This window comes from Temnothorax longispinosus, chromosome 8 (genome assembly GCF_030848805.1).
Source record: "Temnothorax longispinosus isolate EJ_2023e chromosome 8, Tlon_JGU_v1, whole genome shotgun sequence".
Classification (NCBI taxonomy): domain Eukaryota; kingdom Metazoa; phylum Arthropoda; class Insecta; order Hymenoptera; family Formicidae; genus Temnothorax; species Temnothorax longispinosus.
The window spans coordinates 10,947,314-10,968,319 of NC_092365.1; the positions used below are offsets into that span (position 1 = coordinate 10,947,314).

The window sequence follows — 21,006 nt, forward strand, 5'->3', positions numbered from 1 at the left end:
ACGAGGCTTCAACCACCGAAACGTGGAAGGGGAAGGCCGATGATATTGCGTACCGGACCGGTTGGAAGGCCGAGAAAACTATATCATCTGGACGCTGACAACAATGACGGAAACGATGGTGAGGATAGTGAAGTTTCGGATGATGAGGGTCTACCTGGTGAGACTCCAGACAATGATGACGCGTTTATGGAATGTAACTTAACAATAACACACGATCCTGCAACGTGGCAAGAAGCGGAGCAAAGCGACGACGTCGAAGACTGGAGAACAGCCATGGAAGATGAATACCTTGCGCAGATACGTAACAACACTTGGGAAATTGTACCAAGACCGCAAAAGCGAAAAGTGATTGGTAGTAGATTTGTTTTCTGTACCAAAGATAGTGGACTAGTCACAAAGAAAAAAGTACGTCTCGTAGCAAAGGGTTGCTCACAACGTGCAGGGGAGGATTTCCATGAAACTTATTCCCCCGTGGCAAGATCGACTTCAATTAGACTATTGGCGGCATTGTCGGCAGAATTGGGGTTGCAAATCCATCAAATGGATGTGGTAACCGCCTATCTCAATGATGAACTGGAAGAGGACGTGTACATGGAGGTACCTGAGCAGTTGCACGAGGTATTGACGAAGATCATCGCTGGAAAACACGTAGGTTCAAATGCGGAAATAACTCAAAAAGAAGATATTATAAGAACTGCAAAACGTTGGCTGCATGCATTGAACGCACATCAAGATAGTGTGTGCTTATTGAAGAAAGCACTTTATGGATTGCGACAATCAGGGTTGCAATGGTATCGTCGTCTTGTGTCAAAACTGAAGCAAATGGGTATGCGACCAACGGACCAAGACCCATGTATGTTTACATCGCGGAGGAAAAATTGCGTGATGATAATTGCGATTTATGTCGACGATATTGTGATCGCAACCAACGATCCGAGCTGGATGAAGGAGGTGAAGCGGAATTTGGCGGAGTCATTTGAGATGAAAGACTTGGGGCCAGTGAATCATTGCCTGGGAATCGAGTTCCAACAAGACGAGAATGACTATAGTGTTGTCTTAACACAGCGCCAATACACTGAAGCTATCATGGAGCGGTTTGGCATGCAAGATTGCAAACAGCAAGGACTCCAGTTGATACAAATGTACAACTGACAAAACCGTCACGAGCTAATGAGAAGATAATGAGGAAATATCCTTTCCAACGTCTCATTGGAGCATTGATGTATCTTGCGGTATCTACGAGACCAGATATCGCGTACGCAGTCAATTTCTTGAGTCAATTCAATGCGAACTATTCAACTGAGCACTGGCTGGCAGCCAAAAGAATCCTTAGATATCTGAGGGGCACTGAGGGTCATGGTCTGATGTACCAAAAATCAGATATACCATTGTACGGAGTAGTTGACGCAGACTGGGGTGCCAACACAGTTGACAGGCGATCATATTCTGGATACGCATTTATCCTAGCAGGAGCAGCGATATGTTGGGAAGCTCGAAAGCAACGAACTGTAGCGTTATCGAGTGTAGAGGCCGAGTATATGGCCATGTCGGAGGCCACCAAAGAGGCGATTTATCTTCAAGGCTTATTACGCGACACAGCAAGGCGACGGGACCATACTATTCAACGACAACAAGGGAGCACAGCGTTTGGTATACAGCACTGGCGTGCATCATTCAAGAACCAAACATATTGACTCGCGCCACCATTTTATTCGAGATCATTGTGCATCGGGCGCGATTGAGCTTCAGTATATGTCTACCAATGATATGCCGGCAGACATATTAACCAAGGGATTAACCGGACCTAAACACATTCAGTGCCAGGATGGTTTGGGGATGATTGAGTTGCGCGAGTAACCTAGCTCGAGCCTACGACTTCGAGGGGAGGTGTTGGAGATACGAAGTGGCTCCACTCGAACTAACTGGTCGCGACATTACCGACGCCTATCTATTCTATTTTCTGATACTCATAGTTCAGTTCAGTTCTCTTTCTGGCGTCGCACGATTGACCACGTGTAATCTTAATCGTTGTAATCATTCTATATATTAGTCTGAATAAAACCGCGTTATATAGAAACAAACTCTAATTATCACCCGCCAACAATTCTAAAACATCATTTTTTGAAGTCTCAATTATTGAGATTTGAGATGTTCTAATTGTCCCCTTTAGAAAGAGATGAATAGTGATATCTCAATATTTGCAACAATTTTAAACAATATTAAAATTACATAATTAGTTTTACAGAGTGGGTACTAAGACTGCCCACTCCAACTCTCCTCCTTTCTCAGACCGGGCTTGGGACCGTCCAAGGCGGAGTTAAAAAAATATATAAAAAAATATAAATATAAAATTTAAATATAAGTTTAAAATCATAATTTGAAAGTATCGCAGTTTTAGCTGTTTTCCTAAATTAAAAAAAAATTTGATAAAATAATTAAAATTCCGATACTTTCTCCACAAATTTTTGGAAAATATTTTTGAAAATTTAATCCAATACTTTAATAATAATATTTTAAATATGTTGCAATAGGATTATTTGTATTTATTTTCTTTATTAAAAATATTAAACTCTACTATACTTTCCTTTTTTCTGCGACGGCCACAATGCCCGCTCGAAAAATTCACCCGGTTATCCATCCATAGTAATCCGTAGTAATCATGCTTAGGTTTGCTTCACTTCGTTCAAACTGTGCTTTTGTTATTTGATTTTCTAGGCGAATTGTTCAATGTAGATTCTCCAAATTGTTTAATATTTTAATGTTTATTTTTCAATATATTTTTTTATATTTATTTATTTATTTTTATACTTATTTGCGCTTTTGTTATTTGATTTTCTAGGCGAACTGCTAAATTTAAATTCTCCAAATTGTTCAATATTTCAATGCTTATCTTATTTTATTCTTTCGGGAAGGGTAATAATATTTTCTCTTCTATGATTCTCAGACAATGTCTACACATTTTTGGCATATCTGTTGAATATTTTTTATTTAAAGAATTTTCTCCCAATGCTATTGATACTGCAAATGCTGCTGCAAATATTCCACATGACGCAAGATCTGGCTGCTTGGTTACTTTTTCAGATATTATATTATTTTGTTCCAGATTAGGGTATCGTTTTTAAATGTATTTTTGTTCAAATAATGTTAGATCGTAATAAGAATGAGTATCAAAATACAAACTATCATATATATGAAGCATTAAACCATCATAGTAAATACAGTGCCAGTGGTTACCGCAATGCTGATCTCCGACAATCTGAACATCGGAAGTAAAGATCGGTTCAATCCAATGTAAATTCATTATGAAAAGAACATCAATACGAGAAAATGTAGTATATCTTTCTATTATCGTCATAATTTCATTTAATGATCGATCATCTAACCACGAATTTTCTTTTAACACGTTCTCTTTAATTGTTTGTGGCAGTGGATAAATAAGATTATCTATGTTAAAATCATTATTTTCAATTTTATCATTTAATATTATACATTTTTTTGGTACATTTTTATTTTTTTCACTAGTATGTGAAGACTTAATGTTAATTGACAGTTTTTCTGAATTATATTTATTATCCTTATTAGAAAGAAAATTTTCTTCAAATAAAGTCTTCACACTTGTTATTGGTATCTCACTTTGCTCGTTTAATCCAATAAAAATAGGTTTATGGTCTGGGAAAAAAGTTTCGTATACTCCAGCAGTGTAATTAAGTATTCGATCAGATATAAATATTACATCGATTTGCGTATTTATGTAGTTGAAACGTGTGTTGAAAGGGCACGTTTAAAATTTAATTTTTCTAAATGTTTTTCCAAAAATCCTCCATCATTATACGAATCGTAGTTAAAATCACCTATTACAATCTTTTCATTACCTAATGATTTGCTCAAAATATTACTTAATTCATAGGTGCTGTATTAGTTACTGATGGTGACTTATAACCTGTAATGATTTGTACTTTATTTATAGTTAGAAGTATTAAATCAATATGTCGATGTTGTCCATTTATTGTTTCATCTTTTTGTATATGTCCATTAATATTTCCGTTTAGTTCTTTTTTTATAAAACATATTATTCCTCTTGTTGATCGTTTGTCATAATTATCTGAACGGAAAATAATATTAAATCCTTCTAATGTAAAATTATCTTTTGCTATTGTTTGTGTTTCTGAAAAAATTAAGAGGTCAGCTTGTTTATACCATTTATCACAATTTATATTAGTAATATTATTATTCAAAGATCGTACGTTCTGGTATATAATTTTTATTATATTTCCTTTTATAACTTTTGAGTACGCTAATTCAAGAATTTTCTTTTGTTTAAGTCTTTTTATTTCCAATTTCAAAGAATTTTCTGGGGATGGTTTTTTTGGAGGTATAAAACGACCCAAAATGTATAAATTTGATATTTTAGTTACTCTACTTAGTGCTACGTACAACATTGATCTCGTCATACGATAATTACTTCTCAGATCAATGCATACTTTCTCATAAGTTTGGCCTTGACTTTTATGAATTGTCAAAGCTTCAGCAGGCGTAATTGGGAACTGTTCTCTTATAATTTGGTACCCCATTCTATCATTAACATTCAATATGACAGAAATTCGTGATAAAGGAACTAAACACATTTCCATACAATTTTCACTCATATACTTTACGTATGGTCGTCTTTGCTCAACACCAACCTTATTATTATGAAAATCTAGCCATATTTTAACTGGTTCTATGGTACCTGGTTTAAATGTTATATACTTCAGAATTCCAGAGGCTCCATTAACTAGGCCATCTGCAATATCTACATTATTGGTTATCATATAGTTGATTCCAATTTTTAATGTGATTTTAGAATCTAAACCACTGCATTCTGTTCTTTTTTTATTTTTTAATGATGTTAGCAGTTTATTTCTTGTTTTACTATTTACTTTTCCTAAAATTGAGTCTATTGCTTTAAATTCATAAGCGATTCCATCTTTTAAATCTATCTTCAATCTATATATATAAAAATAAATGTATGTATGTATGTATGTCCTTTATACACTCTTGAACTATTCGACCGAATTTTTACCAAAAGTATATAAAATAAGGGTAGAATTTTCCGGGGAGTGTTATAGAGTGTATAGTTTTTTGTTACCGATTTTTTTGGAAATCGGTATCCGAAAGTAGTGTTGACTGTGAAATTTAATAACGTCAAAGGTGGCACTAAATAAGTTTTCACTAAATAATTAATTGCTCGCGACAGTCACGAATTGAAGTGACTGAATTATCAGTTTTGACATATAATATGTGAAAGCAGCAACTTCATAACATAACACAGATAAATGACACAGACACTACGTGGCGCATCGTCGTATATTTTCGCGTTATTAAGATTCAACATCGACCTCTATATCTAGGGCAGCGACATCATCCTTTGGTTTACCCTTGAAACTTGGTGACATTTATGAGTATATGTTCGGCTCAGAAATTCGAGCTCAGAAGTTCGAGCCGAACATATACTCATAAATGTCACCAAGTTTCAAGCTAATCGGCTTCTCACATTCTATATAGATAAGTAGATAGATAATTTTACTCACAAGTAAACCTAGGCAAGTGTTACTCGCCGATTTTAATGAAACTTTACATATTTGTAGTACTTTGAAAAATATTTGACACGTATTTTTTTTTATCGGCAAAGGTCCACTCTGAAGGGTGAAAACACCCCTTTAAACGTAAGGGGTTCATTTAACATATTAGGTGAAATAAGTTGGAAATAAACGTGTTAGGGGGTTTTTGGGGTCGCTGAAACTAAATCTTATGTCAAAAGTATGAAATTCAAAATGGCCGACCCAATATGGCGTCCAGATACATCAAAATTCCACGTTTAAAGGGGTGTTTTCACCCTTCAGAGTGGACCTTTGCCGATAAAAAAAAATACGTGTCAAATATTTTTCAAAGTACTACAAATATGTAAAGTTTCATTAAAATCGGCGAGTAACACTTGCCTAGGTTTACTTGTCAGTATATGTCAGTTGTTAGTAAATGTCAAAAGAAATATATGGAAAAAAAAATATATGGAAATGGAAAGTAATCTAAAGAAAATGGATATTGAGGAAGGAAAATAAGGGTAAAAAAATTAAAAAAATTAAATTATAAAAATCTATATATATCTATAAAAAGGAAAGAGAATCGGGATTCACTAACAGATTGACGCGATAACCCTCACAGTCTCAGGTACGCTAACGATATAGGTAACGATCATCCCTTATTCTCATCGCAAGGTGGCGTTTTTTGCCGCATTTTATCGTGAGTTCATTTTATTTCAATTATCATAATATTGAATTAAATAAGTTCTCACTAAATACATTTACACATATTTTTTTATACTGAATTTTTTCATTTTTTTCCGAAAATTGGGGACAATTGTCGACGAGATCATCAAGAGTGATAGTTCAATTTGTCATCGTTTAAATCATCGTTCTTACTACATACATTTACACATATTTTTTGGCTGCATTTCATCGTAGTTGATTTTATTTCAATTATCATAATATCAAATACTGAATTTTTTAATTTTTCTCAGATGCGAATATCGTTGATAATTATGCCTCCCAAACGTCAATCGATTGGTCGTTCTACATCTCAGGCACGAAAGAAAAAAGCATTACGAGTTTCAGAAACAGACGAGCAACGGGAGGCAAGATTAGAAGCTCTTCGAGTACAAAATGCTCAAGCCCGTTCGAATGAAACAGGAGAGCAACGAGAATCAAGACTGGAAGCTCTTCGACTACGAAATGCTGAAGCCCGTTCGAATGAAGCAGGAGAGCAACGAGAATCAAGACTGGAAGCTTTTCGACTACGAAATGCTGAAGCCCGCTCGAATGAAACAGGAAAGCAACGAGAATCAAGACTGGCAACCAATCGAGAACGCAATGTTCGATTCAGAGGGACATTGCATGCTGATTTGAATCTTGCTGCGTTTAATTACGATGCTGATTATGATTATAGTCTCCATCGAAGTATCTTTTTTGGAAAAATGGATAAGTTATGCGAATTTTGCCGTGCATTGAAAAAGAATGAAAATCCAGGAATGTGCTGCGCAGGTGAAAAAGTGAAATTGCCAGAATTGCATTTACCACCCGACCCATTATCAACATTGGTATCAGGTGACACAAACGAGTCAAAACATTTCTTGGCAAACCCTTACGGAAAGAAACTACAGTCAGTAAATATTACACTTGTGTAGTTACTACAAGACCCCGTGTAGTTATCACAGAAAGGAACACAATAATCTGTAGTTATTACACGCTATAATTACTTTAGTGCGTGAAATCCCTGTAATATGGAATACACGTCTAATCTTGAAGTGTGAAATCCACTACACGTGTAATCCACTACACGTGTAATCCACTATATGTGTAATATACTACACGTGTGGTAAGTGACTTGTGTAGTAGACTACACATGTAATCTACAAAATGTGTAATACACTACTACACGCGTGTATTAAACGTAATGCTACCAGTAATCCATGAAATTTGAAATAGCGAGTCTTATCATATATATAGTATACTTTTCCTTCAATGCGCAGCTGTATATAAATTATTTCTATAAATATTGTTTGAAATTTATTAGATTTAATGTATCACTTTTTAACCACATTTTATTATTTTTTAATTTCATATTTTATATAAGTAAATAAATATTAAAAAATATAAAGTGTTAGTGTGTATACATTGCAGGGTATTCGCCATTTTGACATCATAAAACAGTAAAATATTTCTAAAATTAAATAATATATACAGATATGCATGCATAGTGTAATTATTATTATACATCATTTTTACATGATCAAAAAATAATTACAATAATATATATATTGGGCAATATAAATACGTAAGAATCTGACATATCTGCTTAATATATATTATTTTATTTACTACAAAATACATTAATTTACATTATAACTATATAAACTGACTTAATAATAATATAATATTGTACATACATTCATCCAAAAAGTCTACGCATTGTTCACCCGTATCTCTTGCTCGCTATGTCTCTAAAAATCAATCGGTTTCAATTGTATTAACGACAGGCATGATAAATTGCTTATGCCCATTGGAATATGGTATAACAACGCATTTACTTTTAATCATATCCAATAGGCAACCTCTAATGTTATCAGTTTTTTTTGTAATAAAACTAAAATTCATGGAAGATATCCGATTATTTCTGCATACTTCTTCCGGTAAAATACAATATTCTTTGCATAATAATAAATTAGTTTCAGTTCCACCATTTGCTTTTGTCACAATACATAAATGTAATATATCCAATATCAATCCGTTCTCTGTTAATATTGTACTATTATATCTTTTTAATAATCTAGGATAATTTGAAGTATGGTAAAGAATATTTCTAAAAATAAATCGATCAAAAGTGAAAGCCGTGCTTTCGACAGGTTCCCCTATTAATTCTTCTACAACAAGTTTTTGTATGGCAGTTAACACTATTTCTTTTTTTATTCCAAATGCTTTTAAAGAATTTTCATATTCTGTGCATCTTTTAATATGACACACTTTCATTAACGAATCAAAAATAGCTTTGCCTCTCGAGCTACAATTTTCGCCAGTAAAAGTCGACCTGTTATTGTTAATAAACCTTAATCTAGAATAAACTTTAGATATTTGTTGCGCTATGCATTGTGAACCATTGAATAAAGTTTTTAATGTTCGATTGAAGCCTTCAAAATGAAAAGTTGACCAAGCCCAGAGAGCACCGTAATTTTTCACTGATTCAGGTATGTGCAATAACAAATGAATATTGTAATTCATGAAATCATCTCCATACAATTCTTCTATTTGCAATACAAATGTTCGTAATGCTTGTTCAGCAGCGATAAATTTGTTATCAGAAATGTGTGTTTGTAGAAAAATATTTATACTAAATACAAAAAGTAGCCAATGTTTAATGAATTTCTGTGGCATTAATCCAGTTAAACAAGGCAACGAATAGTACAGTAAAACATTTTTCCACTCTGATGCCTTAAACAATTTTCTTTGAACTATCGATCGTGGTATTCGTGTTATTTCTGATGGAGGTAGTATACTTGTCAATTTATTATCAAAAACTTGTTGATACTTCCCTAAATACCACTCTTTATCATGATTGCTGGAATCAAACCACGCCATAACAAATTGTTTAATCACGCCTTCCGCAACACTGTGCATATAATCTGGCGGGCAAGACTTAATTATGTTAAAAAGCGGTATAAGTTGTGTCATCGAAGGACCCTTGACTCCTTTTACTGAATGATTTTTCGAGATACTTTTTTTAACATGTTTGTTGTGTTGATGTTTTTGACGCAAAGCATAAAGATCTCCACAATAAACGCGTTTGAAACCCCCGCTTCTTGTCTTAACTACCTTTCCTTTATTATAGCAATACGAACATCCGTATTTGCCGTTGAACTGTTTCATGTTTTGTATCATCGACCTCGCTATTGAATCAACAGGAGCTACAAGTGTATGAACCTTAATACATATTACTTCCTTATGCATGAATGTTGTTGTAATAAAACCATTATTATGTAAGTCATTAAGTTCATCAATGAATGGCTGAAGAAAAATATTCATATTTGGTTTTACAGCGTCAAACCATATGCCAGCTAAGAGAATGTGTTGCCTTCGCAAACGATAAGGCAATTCGTTTATTGTAACTAAAATCGGCCAAATGGATGACATGGAAGACTTAAATAATTGTACCCCATCTGAATTCCACTGGAGGGTAATGTCATTATCTCCAATAATATTTTTACTTCTTAAATTACGGTAAACATTTCCATTAATGATGTCACTTTCCATTTCTTTAGTTTTTCGGAATTGTGCAAAATCTTCGGATTTTACTAATTCTATTAATTGCTCTTTGAGTGGAATATGTATAAAATACTTGTTTTTTTTATCGAGATACTTTTTTTTGTAAATTGTTGTACAGACTTCACATTTCATTCGATTATCGATACATGAATTCAGTATCGTATAACATTCCGGACAGTAATAGTATTTACACGCTTTACTTTCTGGTAATGACTTTAATAATAAATATTTGGAGCCATGATGTGTACGAGGAAGATGACAATCAATTACTTGAACAAGAGATTCCAACGCAACATCGGTCAGTTGATGACGAAGAGCCAAACTCACAAGCAGCATTTTGCTTTCTTCTTTTGAAAGATTGCATCCTTCGTACAGTACTTGGCGAAACTGTATAACATAAAAAAATTTTACATTACTTACTACAATAAAAATACCAAAATTTATCTTTAAAAAAGCTATTTTCTCTTTGAAATAAGTTTTTATATTTTTTCCCACGAAAATGTTTCACCAAGATATAAAACTAAACATTTCAATTAGGGGGAGATGAAAACTTTTTAACGGCACTGTACAAGACACTGTACAACGGCACATAACATATAATCAAGACTTTATTTATACACAGATATCAGTAGATTCCGTGGTATAAACCATGTCCAATAGAAAACTATTCAAAACGATTCCACTAACACCATATAGAAAACAATAGATCTATAGTTTTCTGTATGGTTAATGAATGGTTTTGAGTAGTTTTTCATTGACTAGTTATTAGCGATTCTGTAAGGTGATATACGTATATTACCTGCTCCATGTGTGGATCTTGATTATGATCTTCGGCATTATCAATAACATTATTGTGATCTTCATCAGCAATAGGGATTTCCTCATATTCTTCCATGTCAGAGGCCAAATCAATTTCAAGTTATCTGTACATAATAAACTATCATCTCCTTCATCATGACTTAAGCACGATGAAATGTCATCTACTTCTCCATCGCTGCTTTGGAGACCCTCGGAACCAGAATCTTTCTCAGATGAAACTATAGGTATAATTGCGACTTCATTGCTACTTCCAGCTACATTTATCTCCTCTATTCGGCTCAACTTTGAACATTTTATGTTCTCAACCGAACCAAGATTTTCTTGACTCTGTGCAAACACCAAAAAAAATGAATTAATTGTACAGAAAAATACATAAACTCTGGCGACAATTTTAACTAAAAGTATCCAAAGATTCACAGAAATTTCAGCAACAATTTTTGTTTGTATACAGACGTATTTATATATAAGAAATGTACATTAATTTACTTATAATTAATTAAATTAATTTACGGATATGACTTAAAAATACTTACATGATCATGTCTTTTTTTTCGAGAATGTGCCGTTGATGCTGGTATTTCGGGGTTATGTTCTTCGTATATGTACTGTTTATACGGTCCTCTTTTATTAACACTCATCGTTAATCAACGCGTTTTTTGTGATTACGTTGCAATTTACGATTTACATTCAGATCAATAAATAATGATAGTCAAAGGATTACTCAGTCTTTTTCAATATTATGTATGTATGTACATACTAGAGAGTTTCTAGAAGAGAGAAGCGCCAAAAAGTCACGTGACAACGTTCTCATCTGATTGGCTGGTATCACGTAGCTCACATAAACGAATCTTCTGATTAGCTGACATCAAGGCTAAGTCACGTGACCTGTTGGCGTCTCTCTCTCCTAGAGGTTTTCTAGTACGTATGTACATACACACGCAGTCATTACATATTCTCGTTATTTACGGTGTGATCTGCACGTCTACTGCGGAGCGCGGACTGCGTGGTCGGCAGAGTAGCTGGGAATCGTTTTGAGTTTGGAGAGAGGAAACTGCTTCTTATATATGCGCTCTCTTTCTCTCACTCTCACTCTCTCGCTCTCCTCTCTAGAGCCAGAAATGGCGGGAATCCCGGCCTGGCACCCCGGCATGCGGCAGTGTGTGATTGTGTAGCAGTGAAGCTGATGTGAGAACAATAATATTCTCGAAAGAACTTGCAAGAGTTATAAAAGTAGAGTAGAAAAAAGGTGAAAAAAGTGCTCTATTTTCGAGAGGAATTCGCTGCTGTTTTATTGTCTCTCAAGTGTTATACTTGTTTACTTATTAACAGTATAATACTTTTATCGTAAAAATGAAAGATAGCGAGTGCGTATTAATAGAATTCATCAACGAGGATTATAAAGTCGCAGTAGGCTACTTGTCGTGGCTTCAAAATGAAACGTTACGAAATAAAGAAGCACTACAAAAAGTTATTGATAAAAAAGAAGTTGCAATTAATTGGCCCGTAAATTGCGAAATTGCTCCTGCATCGAAGATGCACAGAAAAGTACGAAATTGCTCGTGGAAATCCCACGTTGTACATATTTTGTCGTTTGGGGGTAAGTTTTTATATGAACTAATAACATAATCTGTATAACCTATACATATAGAATACATTTTTATATATAGTACCCACATATAGCAACATCTGAGATTGTGTTGCTATGTGCATGGGTATGTCGCCTCACATTTTTATGGTTTAGCAATAATGTAATTACTTTTAGTTTACATATTTAATTGCGTATATTAAATATATTTCTACAATTTTCTAATTATACTTTCTTATTATATTTCTCATTAAAATATAAATATAATATTATATTTCTTATTATATTTTTTAAAAGTAAGACATTTTCTTCTATTACACTCAAAAATATTTTCTCTTTTCTCTGAATGTAACATTTACATTGAAAACATTATATTTAATATTAAAGCGACACAATAGTACAATAAATACAGATATATATAATTGGAGTACGGACAAGAGCTTCACAAGCTCTTGCTCGTGTTCTTAGAAACATTTCTTATTTGTACTCTATATACATCCTGCTGGAAGAAAAAAGTCGCTAAAAAGTCGCTGAAAATTTTCTCTAAAAATGTAATGCAATTGAAACCGTTTTTAGAGAATTTTTATAAAAATATGTTTCAAAATTTCTGTAAATCTTTACAAAATCTCTGAAGTTGTTTAAAAAATTGTGATTAAAACAAAATTTTAATTTTGTAGAGAATTCAAGAGATTCTCAGATATAAAATTTTTTTTGAAAAATTTTTGAAAACGCTTTTAATTTCAAGATATTTTCAAAGTTTAACAGCTTCTTTCTAGTAGGGTATGCACAAACACAATATTTTCAAGTCAATAATTCCAAATTTTATTTTTAAATCATATTTATAATTTTTAGAATGGACCGAAATGTGTAAGCAGTGTGATGACGTATTAAAATTTGAAATTCCAAACCCATCAAAAAGTGATCGAAAAGTGCTAAAACGAAAAAGTTTAGAAAACCTGGAAACAATTTCTGAAGATGGAGACTCTATTGAACATGGCTTAAAAAAAAGTCAAACGGTAAAACCTAAAAAATGTTTATGCTTATACAATTTGCACCAACGGTTTTCTTTAATTTTATTAATATTGTTAAAGTTTTTATAATTTCGTTGAATTTTACCGCTTCTTTGCTATTTTTGCTAAATTAATTTTACTCATTTTCAAGAAATTTTACTGAACATTATCAACAATTACATTAATTATATATTTAATTATTACCTTATAGAAATTATTTTCCTTTTCTTAATTTCTCTAAAAATACAACGTTTTCGCTAATTTGAAGAAAATTTTGCTTATTTTTCTGAAATCATAGTTTTAGTAATATATTAGAAAAATTTGCCAAGGAAATATCCAAGGTGATGTGTAAAAATAGCGATTCTCATCAATTAAAAATAATCAATTTTAAAGTAAATCTTAATATTTCTTATGAATTTCAAATTGATTCAATTTAAATTGATATCAATCATGTTCAATATATTTTTTATTACAATAGATTGATAGAAATAATTAAATATGATTGATAGCGATTTATTTTAACAAAAGTTAATCGATTTAAAAAGCAACTATATATATTAAGATTTAGTTTAGAAGTATATTTCCTATTGATTGAAATTACTCATTTCTATACCAAGGTCGTTAGTATAAGTTTTCATATGTTACATAATTTTAGGAAAAAAAGAAAACTTCAAAATTACGAGAAACTGCCAAAAAAACAGTAGAAAACAACATTGTGGGAGCACTGAATATTAAGAAAGATAAATTTCAAGATGTAAGTATAATAAGTGTTATTAATTCGAATTGAATACATTATCAGAGTTATTATTTTCATACAAACATATTATGTGGTTAGAAGGAAATTGCAAACACTTGGAAATAAATGAGTGACTGGCAACGAACGGCAAACCTTTACTCCGTTTTCATTTTAGAGAAGATTTCAGTCGTTCTTTTTTTTTACGAAGGTTTGGTTCCGGGGAACGTTTATTGCTGTACCTGTCATCACGTATACATATATATGTACTATAGCAGGTCTCTAAATGTGTAATAGAAAGATCAACTCTTTTATGATTAAATAATTACAAACATGCAGTTTTAATAAAGAATGAATCGCACATGTAACAAAATTTGTAATCTTGAAAATTACGTAATATGTGCCGTATATAACTCATTTTTCATAAGATTTTACTATTACATGTAAGATTAATATAAGATTTTATTAATATGAGATTTTGATATTGTAAATATTATCTAATTTTCTAGATTAGAAATTTTGTTAATTGTGTTATTTTTGAATTTTTATTAAATAACACTTATAATTATTTATTAATAAAAAAAGTTAATTTCTTTATTGAATAAGATATATGGAATAGGTGTAGTAGAAACGCAACAGAATGTATACATTAATATATAGTGTGAGAATTAATAAAGCCTCAACACTGATTGTGAACCGGAACCAAATCTCCATAAATGAGAAAAGATAGAGATAGTACAGAAGCTCTCTTCACAATTAAAATAGAAAAAACTTTCGTTGTTTGCACTCATTTATGTTTGCAATTTGGTCGTGGCCACACGGTATTTTATTTCACTTAATTGAATATGTGACATTTTATTGAAATTTAGGATAATACCCCGACAGAATCATCCGATGATTCAAGTATTGACGAACATGTATCAAAACACGATATGTCAAAAACAAATATTTTGCACAAGCAGGAAGTGAAGAAATTAAAAGACGAGATTTTTCGACTTAAAAAAATTATAAAGTATTCGGAAGGTAAAAATACAATTTTACATATACATAAATACAACGAAGTTTTTGAAAACATTTAAACATAACTGTCTACTACCACGTTTTTCTGTTTTATTTATTTCCGGAACTCTCTCTAATATTATAGCCTATTATTGTTTTCGCGCATTGCTGTTCTCTGCGTTATTTATTTTTATTTTATGTATATATTTTATTTTACTGTATTTTTATCTATATAATATTACTTTTATTCTGTCTTTTTGTGTCTGCTCTTTATGTGCCGTTATATTTATACTGTCACTTATCATATGCCACATAAATTCTCTGTAAATGGGCATCTATTTACGTAGAAATTCCTAAATAAATACATAAATAATAAATACTTTTTTCAGATATCCAACAAATAGACAAGTGCACTAAAAAAGTATTTTCTAAGTTGAAAGATATTGAAGAAAAATTGAAATATTTAGAAAAAGAAATCGATAAGAACACAAAGAATGTTATGGTAAGATAACTAATTTATAATCAATATCAATTAGTTTTCATATTAATGTCAGAGGTTTTTATAAATATACACAAATATCTTGTATGTGATTACTAATTGTTAATTATAATTTAGTATCATTTTATATTATAGAGTTGGAGTACTATTGAATCAGTTCCTATATATAGTAATGATAAAATAAAAAATGAATCCGAAATAGTGGACACTGATCCATTGATGATTGATTCTAATTCGAAAAACAGTCCGAATGATGAATGCCTGAATGCGGATAAGGTACGAAGTATACATTTTTTTATTAGTTGCATATGTATAAATAATTATTCAATTATTATGTATTGAAAATAGGAAAACAAAACTTAAAGACAATTCGTATATGTGGAACAAATTAAAACAACAAAGTATATAGTTTATTTAACATTCATATAACTATCATGAAATTTTGTTAATTCTATAATCTGAGTAGATAACTGAAAGCGAGCGAGCTAGCTTAATTTTGAAATCTATTTTTGTAACATGTTGAAAAAGATATAAATAATATTCGATTCATAAATATAAAATACTAGCCAAAAATATAAGTAAACAATTTTATTTTTTTGTAATTGCCTAATTTTAATATAGGAGTTTTTGGCTGCTATAAATTCTGATGGGATTACCAATACTGAATATACGACTGATGATATGATAAAAAATGCTAAAATCGAATTTCGACCTTCACATCCATCTTCTGAAAATGTAAGTTTTATATAAATATGTCTATATTATATAGTGTACGTACGCACAAATGTCTATACTTAACTAAATTGCTATCATCAAGCTTTGGCTATGGAAAAACTGTGTCGGCCGACCTCTTTAAAAAATGACAGCGGTACGTGTGTATAGTGCGTATGTGATACTCGGTGGGTATGTGTGCGCATGTGTGTGTCGTGAGCGACCATTTCTTGAGGAAGTATACTGGCCGAACAATGGGCCAAACCAGGATATCCTGCCGACACATTTTTTTCACGAAGTTAGCGATCTAGTTAAGTATAGGCATCTGTGTGTACGTGATTGTGCAACTTCGAATATTTTGACATTATAGAATTCTGTTATTATGTAAAATAAATTACATTTTTCAGGAAAACATTGCTTTTAATGAAAATGGTCTTCTTAAAGACAGTAATAAAGAAAATAAAGAAAATTCGACATTAGAAAAGGTGAATTAATTATTCATGATTGATGATGTAATGACTTTACATATATGCACTGCTGTAAGAAATGATTGTTATTCGAAAACATTTTTCAGGTGATATCTGGAGGGAGATATTTTGGACTCAAGCACATCACGAATACTCAACTGAGCAAGGTCAATGACAGCAGCATATCGAAGCTAACATGTGACCTTCTCAGTTTAGTTTATGAAAAAACGGAATTAAGAAATTCTAGTTTGACTGGATCCATAGCCAATGCTAATAAATCCTCAAATCTGGATAAAAAATCGACTGAGAAATTAGACCCTGTTCGACTAAAAGCTGTAGAAAGTAAGAAATTTGTCAATTTAATATAATTTGTGAATATAAAATACATAATATATATTTAAAATCGAGCATAAATGTCTGAATTATGCTATTCAAAAGTATATATATGTATATAATAAAATTTGGTATATAGAAAGAGGATTTTTCATTCTATTGTCCTTTTTTTCAGATTTTATTTATGAGAAATTCGGCAAGACAGACGACAATACGAAATTATTCCGTAGTGCTGTCCGAAGCAAGTGCAACAATGCCAAAAAAAAAGTGCCGGTTAAAATATAAGATCGGTTCGACTACTAATTATCAATTCAAGTCATAGTTAAACAAATTCTGAAGAATTATAAAAGCGATCAGTATTAATACAAATAAGATTTATTGTTTAAAAAACTAGATTTTAGAATTTGTTTTAAATAACTGTGCAATAAGAAATAAGTAATTTTATTTTGATCAGTTTTTTTTTAAATAAGATGTTTTATTTCAAGCAGATGATAATAGTATATAAACAGTTTCTTTTATATAGATAAATTTGTTTATACATATAAAGTTACATCTTAAAATAAGTGTATTATTATATATAAAATAAACAAAATTCAATATATTACATTTGTTATTTATATGATATATATAATATAAAATTATGGGAAAAATCACTTATTTAAAAATTGTAATAAAATTTGTACATTCAATTTATTTAAAATTAATCAATTGGATCGATTATATATTCAAACATTTTTATAAAACAGGATAAATTAACTGTAATATATACGTATATATATATATAGGAAAATAATATGTAGTGTATAATTATAATACATTTAAGAAAAATATATATAAATATATATTTTTCTATGTATTATATGTATTATAATTATACACTACAGATTATTTTCCTATAATTCCACAGTGATATTACAGGCTATTATTATCCTATAATATCGGCATGATATTACAGGCTATTTTCCTGTAATATTTTCCTGTAATCCGAGCGTATAGTACGAAAATATTACAGTATATTACAATACTTCAGTTTGTAATTTCGTGTAATACTTTTATGTAGTTTCTGTAATATAATTTTTTGTAATCCGCTGTAGTTTCTTTCCGTAAGGGAACATACGTAAGTATAATTCATGTTTCCAAATGACATCATTCGGTGCAACAGAAATTATATGTGACAATTACATGCCAACGTTCAAAGTGCAAGGGCAAATTTACCATCGTGCTGGATCACTTCTACCAATGCCGGATGCAGATTACAAATTTCTTCAGATTTATTTTATGGGGACCAGTGATGAACAAGTTCATCAACGTTGTCGATTCAATTCCGGCACAAATCCAGAAATTGTTGTTGCATTACAAAATTTATTCAATCAACACAACGAATTACTTCGAATGTTCAGGACGGCATTTGAGCGAATGCCAGCTGATGATTACGTAGTTGTCATTAGAGCTGACAAAACACCACCGGGCCAACATGAAAGACAATACAACGCACCAACAATTAATGAAGTGGCGATCGTGATAGTTGGTGAAGAATTTAACTTGCGTGATATAGTTCTTCATCGTAGAGATGGTAATGTTCAGCGAGTCTCAGAAACTCATCGCTCATACGATGCATTGCAATATCCAATTTTATTCTGGCAAGGAGAAGATGGATATCATTTCAACATTAAAATGATAAATCCACAAACAGATGAGGAGACCAATAAGAAAGTTAGTGCCATGAATTACTATTCATATCGATTAATGATTCGTGAGAACGCAGACAATCACATTTTAAAATGTCGCCAATTGTTTCATCAATACATTGTTGATATGTATGCAAAAATCGAGACTGAGCAACTTCTCTTCATTCGATTGAATCAAACCAAGCTGCGCTCAGAACAATATATTCATTTACGCGATGCAATTGCTATTGATAGCAATCCAAATGAATTGGGAAAGATGGTCATACTGCCGAGTACATTCACAGGAAGTCCACGGCACATGCATGAATACGCACAAGATGCAATGACTTATGTTCGCGCATACGGCCGTCCAGATTTATTCATCACATTTACATGCATACGTACGTGGGATGAAATTAAAGAACTTTTGTTGCCTGGACAATCGTCTGCGGATCGCCATGACATCATCGCACGTGTGTTCAAACAAAAATTGAAATCTATGATGGATTTTATTGTTAAACATCATGTTTTTGGAGAGACACGCTGTTGGATGTATTCTATTGAATGGCAAAAAAGAGGATTACCGCATGCACATATTTTGATTTGGTTGATCGACAAAATTACACCAGACAAAATTGATGAAGTCATCTTAGCAGAAATACCAGATGTCTAAAATGATCCAGGCTTATTCGAAGTCGTTACCAAAAACAATATTCATGATCCATGTGAGGCAATCAACAACAATTCTCCGTGCATGAAGGATGGAAAATGCACGAAACGCTATCTAAGAGACTTACACTCCGAAACTATCACTGGAAATGATGGATATCCACAATATCGTCGAAGATCAACTAAAGATGGTGGTAAATTGATCACTATAAAAGTTCGTAACAATAATATTGAGGTCGATAATCGTTGGGTTGTGCCGTATTCACCATTACTCTCAAAAACGTTCAAAGCACATATAAATGTCGAGTACTGCAATTCGGTGAAATCGATTAAATACATTTGCAAATATGTCAACAAAGGAAGCGATATGGCAGTTTTTGGAGTGGAAAATGCATTTGCACCAATCGATGAAATCGAACAATATTAATTGGGACGCTACATTAGTAGCAATGAAGCTGTTTGGCGTATTTTCTCATTTCCAATTCATGAACGTCATCCAACAGTTATTCATTTGGCAGTACATCTTGAAAATGGACAGCGCGTGTATTTCACAACGGAAAATGTACATGCAAGAGCATTATCGCCACCGCATACAACGTTAACTGTGTTCTTCTCATTGTGCATAGACGATTTGTTCGCAAGAACACTACTTTATTCAGAAGTGCCAAAATACTACACATGGAATGCATCAGCGAAAAAGTTTCAACGTCGTAAACAAGGCAAGCCAGTTGAAGGACATTCGAATTTATATTCATCCAACGCGTTAGGCCGTCTGTACACAGTTCATCCTAACAATCAAGAATGTTTTTACTTGCAATTACTGTTAGTTAACGTACGTGGATCGAAATCGTTCCAAGAACTGAGAACAGTAAATGGTGAATTATGTACGACCTATCGAGAAGCTTGCCAAAAATTGAATCTTCTTGAAAACGATGCACATTGGGACACAACACTCAATGATGCATCGAATACTGCTCAACCACAGCAAATACGTATGTTATTTGCGATAATATTGACAATGTGTTTCCCATCAAATCCGAAAGATCTTTGGGAAAAATACAAAGATTATATGAGTGAAGACATCTTATGTCGTTTAGAATCAACGAATCATAATAAAGATATGCAATTTACACCAAACGTGTATAATGAAGCGTTGGTTTTGATTGAGGATATATGTTTAGTAATCGCTAACAAAGGACTGGTAAATTTGGGTGTGTGTGCTCCGAATCGATTTGCAAATGACGTTTATGATCGTGATTTACAACGTGAAACACACTTCGATATTGATGATTTGGGTACATTTGTTGAAACGAATCTTCCGAAATTGGTTCCAGAACAACGAATTGTATACGACACAATAATGTAAGCAATTACAAATCAAAGCGGCGAATTGTACTTCATAGATGCGCCTGGAGGTACAGGCAAAACTTTTCTTATTTCACTCATTTTGGCAACCATTCGATCACGGAATAAAATTGCACTGGCAATTGCATCATCTGGAATTGCGGCAACGCTTTTGGATGGTGGTCGAACAGCGCATTCAGCACTAAAATTGCCGTTGAATTTGCAAATCACTGATACGCCAACATGCAATATCACTAAAAATTCCGGAATGGGCAAAGTTCTTAAAAAATGTAAACTTATCATATGGGACGAATGCACA

At 32.2% G+C, this 21,006-nt stretch overlaps 3 protein-coding genes and 1 long non-coding RNA gene across 4 annotated transcripts; 3 read left to right on the top strand and 1 right to left on the bottom strand.

The window, feature by feature from the left end:
* The first annotated feature begins 1,181 nt into the window (after positions 1-1,181).
* Positions 1,182-1,857, top strand: LOC139818270 (uncharacterized). Its single transcript, XM_071786891.1, has 2 exons — positions 1,182-1,650; positions 1,778-1,857. The coding sequence occupies exons 1-2, from the start codon at positions 1,182-1,184 to the stop codon at positions 1,855-1,857; spliced, it is 549 nt and encodes a 182-aa protein (XP_071642992.1).
* Positions 1,858-7,885: 6,028 nt separating this feature from the next.
* Positions 7,886-12,025, bottom strand: LOC139818098 (uncharacterized). The gene is made up of 3 exons (XM_071786578.1): positions 11,204-12,025; positions 10,651-10,997; positions 7,886-10,238 (listed from the first exon to the last, which is right to left on the bottom strand). The coding sequence occupies exons 1-3, from the start codon at positions 11,306-11,308 to the stop codon at positions 10,175-10,177; spliced, it is 516 nt and encodes a 171-aa protein (XP_071642679.1). The 5' UTR covers positions 11,309-12,025; the 3' UTR covers positions 7,886-10,174.
* A 1,095-nt stretch (positions 12,026-13,120) lies between these two features.
* On the top strand, positions 13,121-15,015 carry LOC139817417 (uncharacterized). The gene is made up of 3 exons (XR_011733232.1): positions 13,121-13,271; positions 13,921-14,019; positions 14,868-15,015. It is a non-coding gene; the product is annotated as an uncharacterized lncRNA (long non-coding RNA).
* A 309-nt stretch (positions 15,016-15,324) lies between these two features.
* LOC139818271 (uncharacterized) lies at positions 15,325-17,487 on the top strand. The gene is made up of 7 exons (XM_071786892.1): positions 15,325-15,328; positions 15,387-15,499; positions 15,632-15,772; positions 16,118-16,231; positions 16,615-16,692; positions 16,782-17,016; positions 17,183-17,487. Exons 1-7 carry the CDS (start codon positions 15,325-15,327, stop codon positions 17,290-17,292), a joined length of 795 nt encoding a protein of 264 aa, XP_071642993.1. The 3' UTR covers positions 17,293-17,487.
* The last annotated feature ends 3,519 nt before the right edge of the window (positions 17,488-21,006 follow it).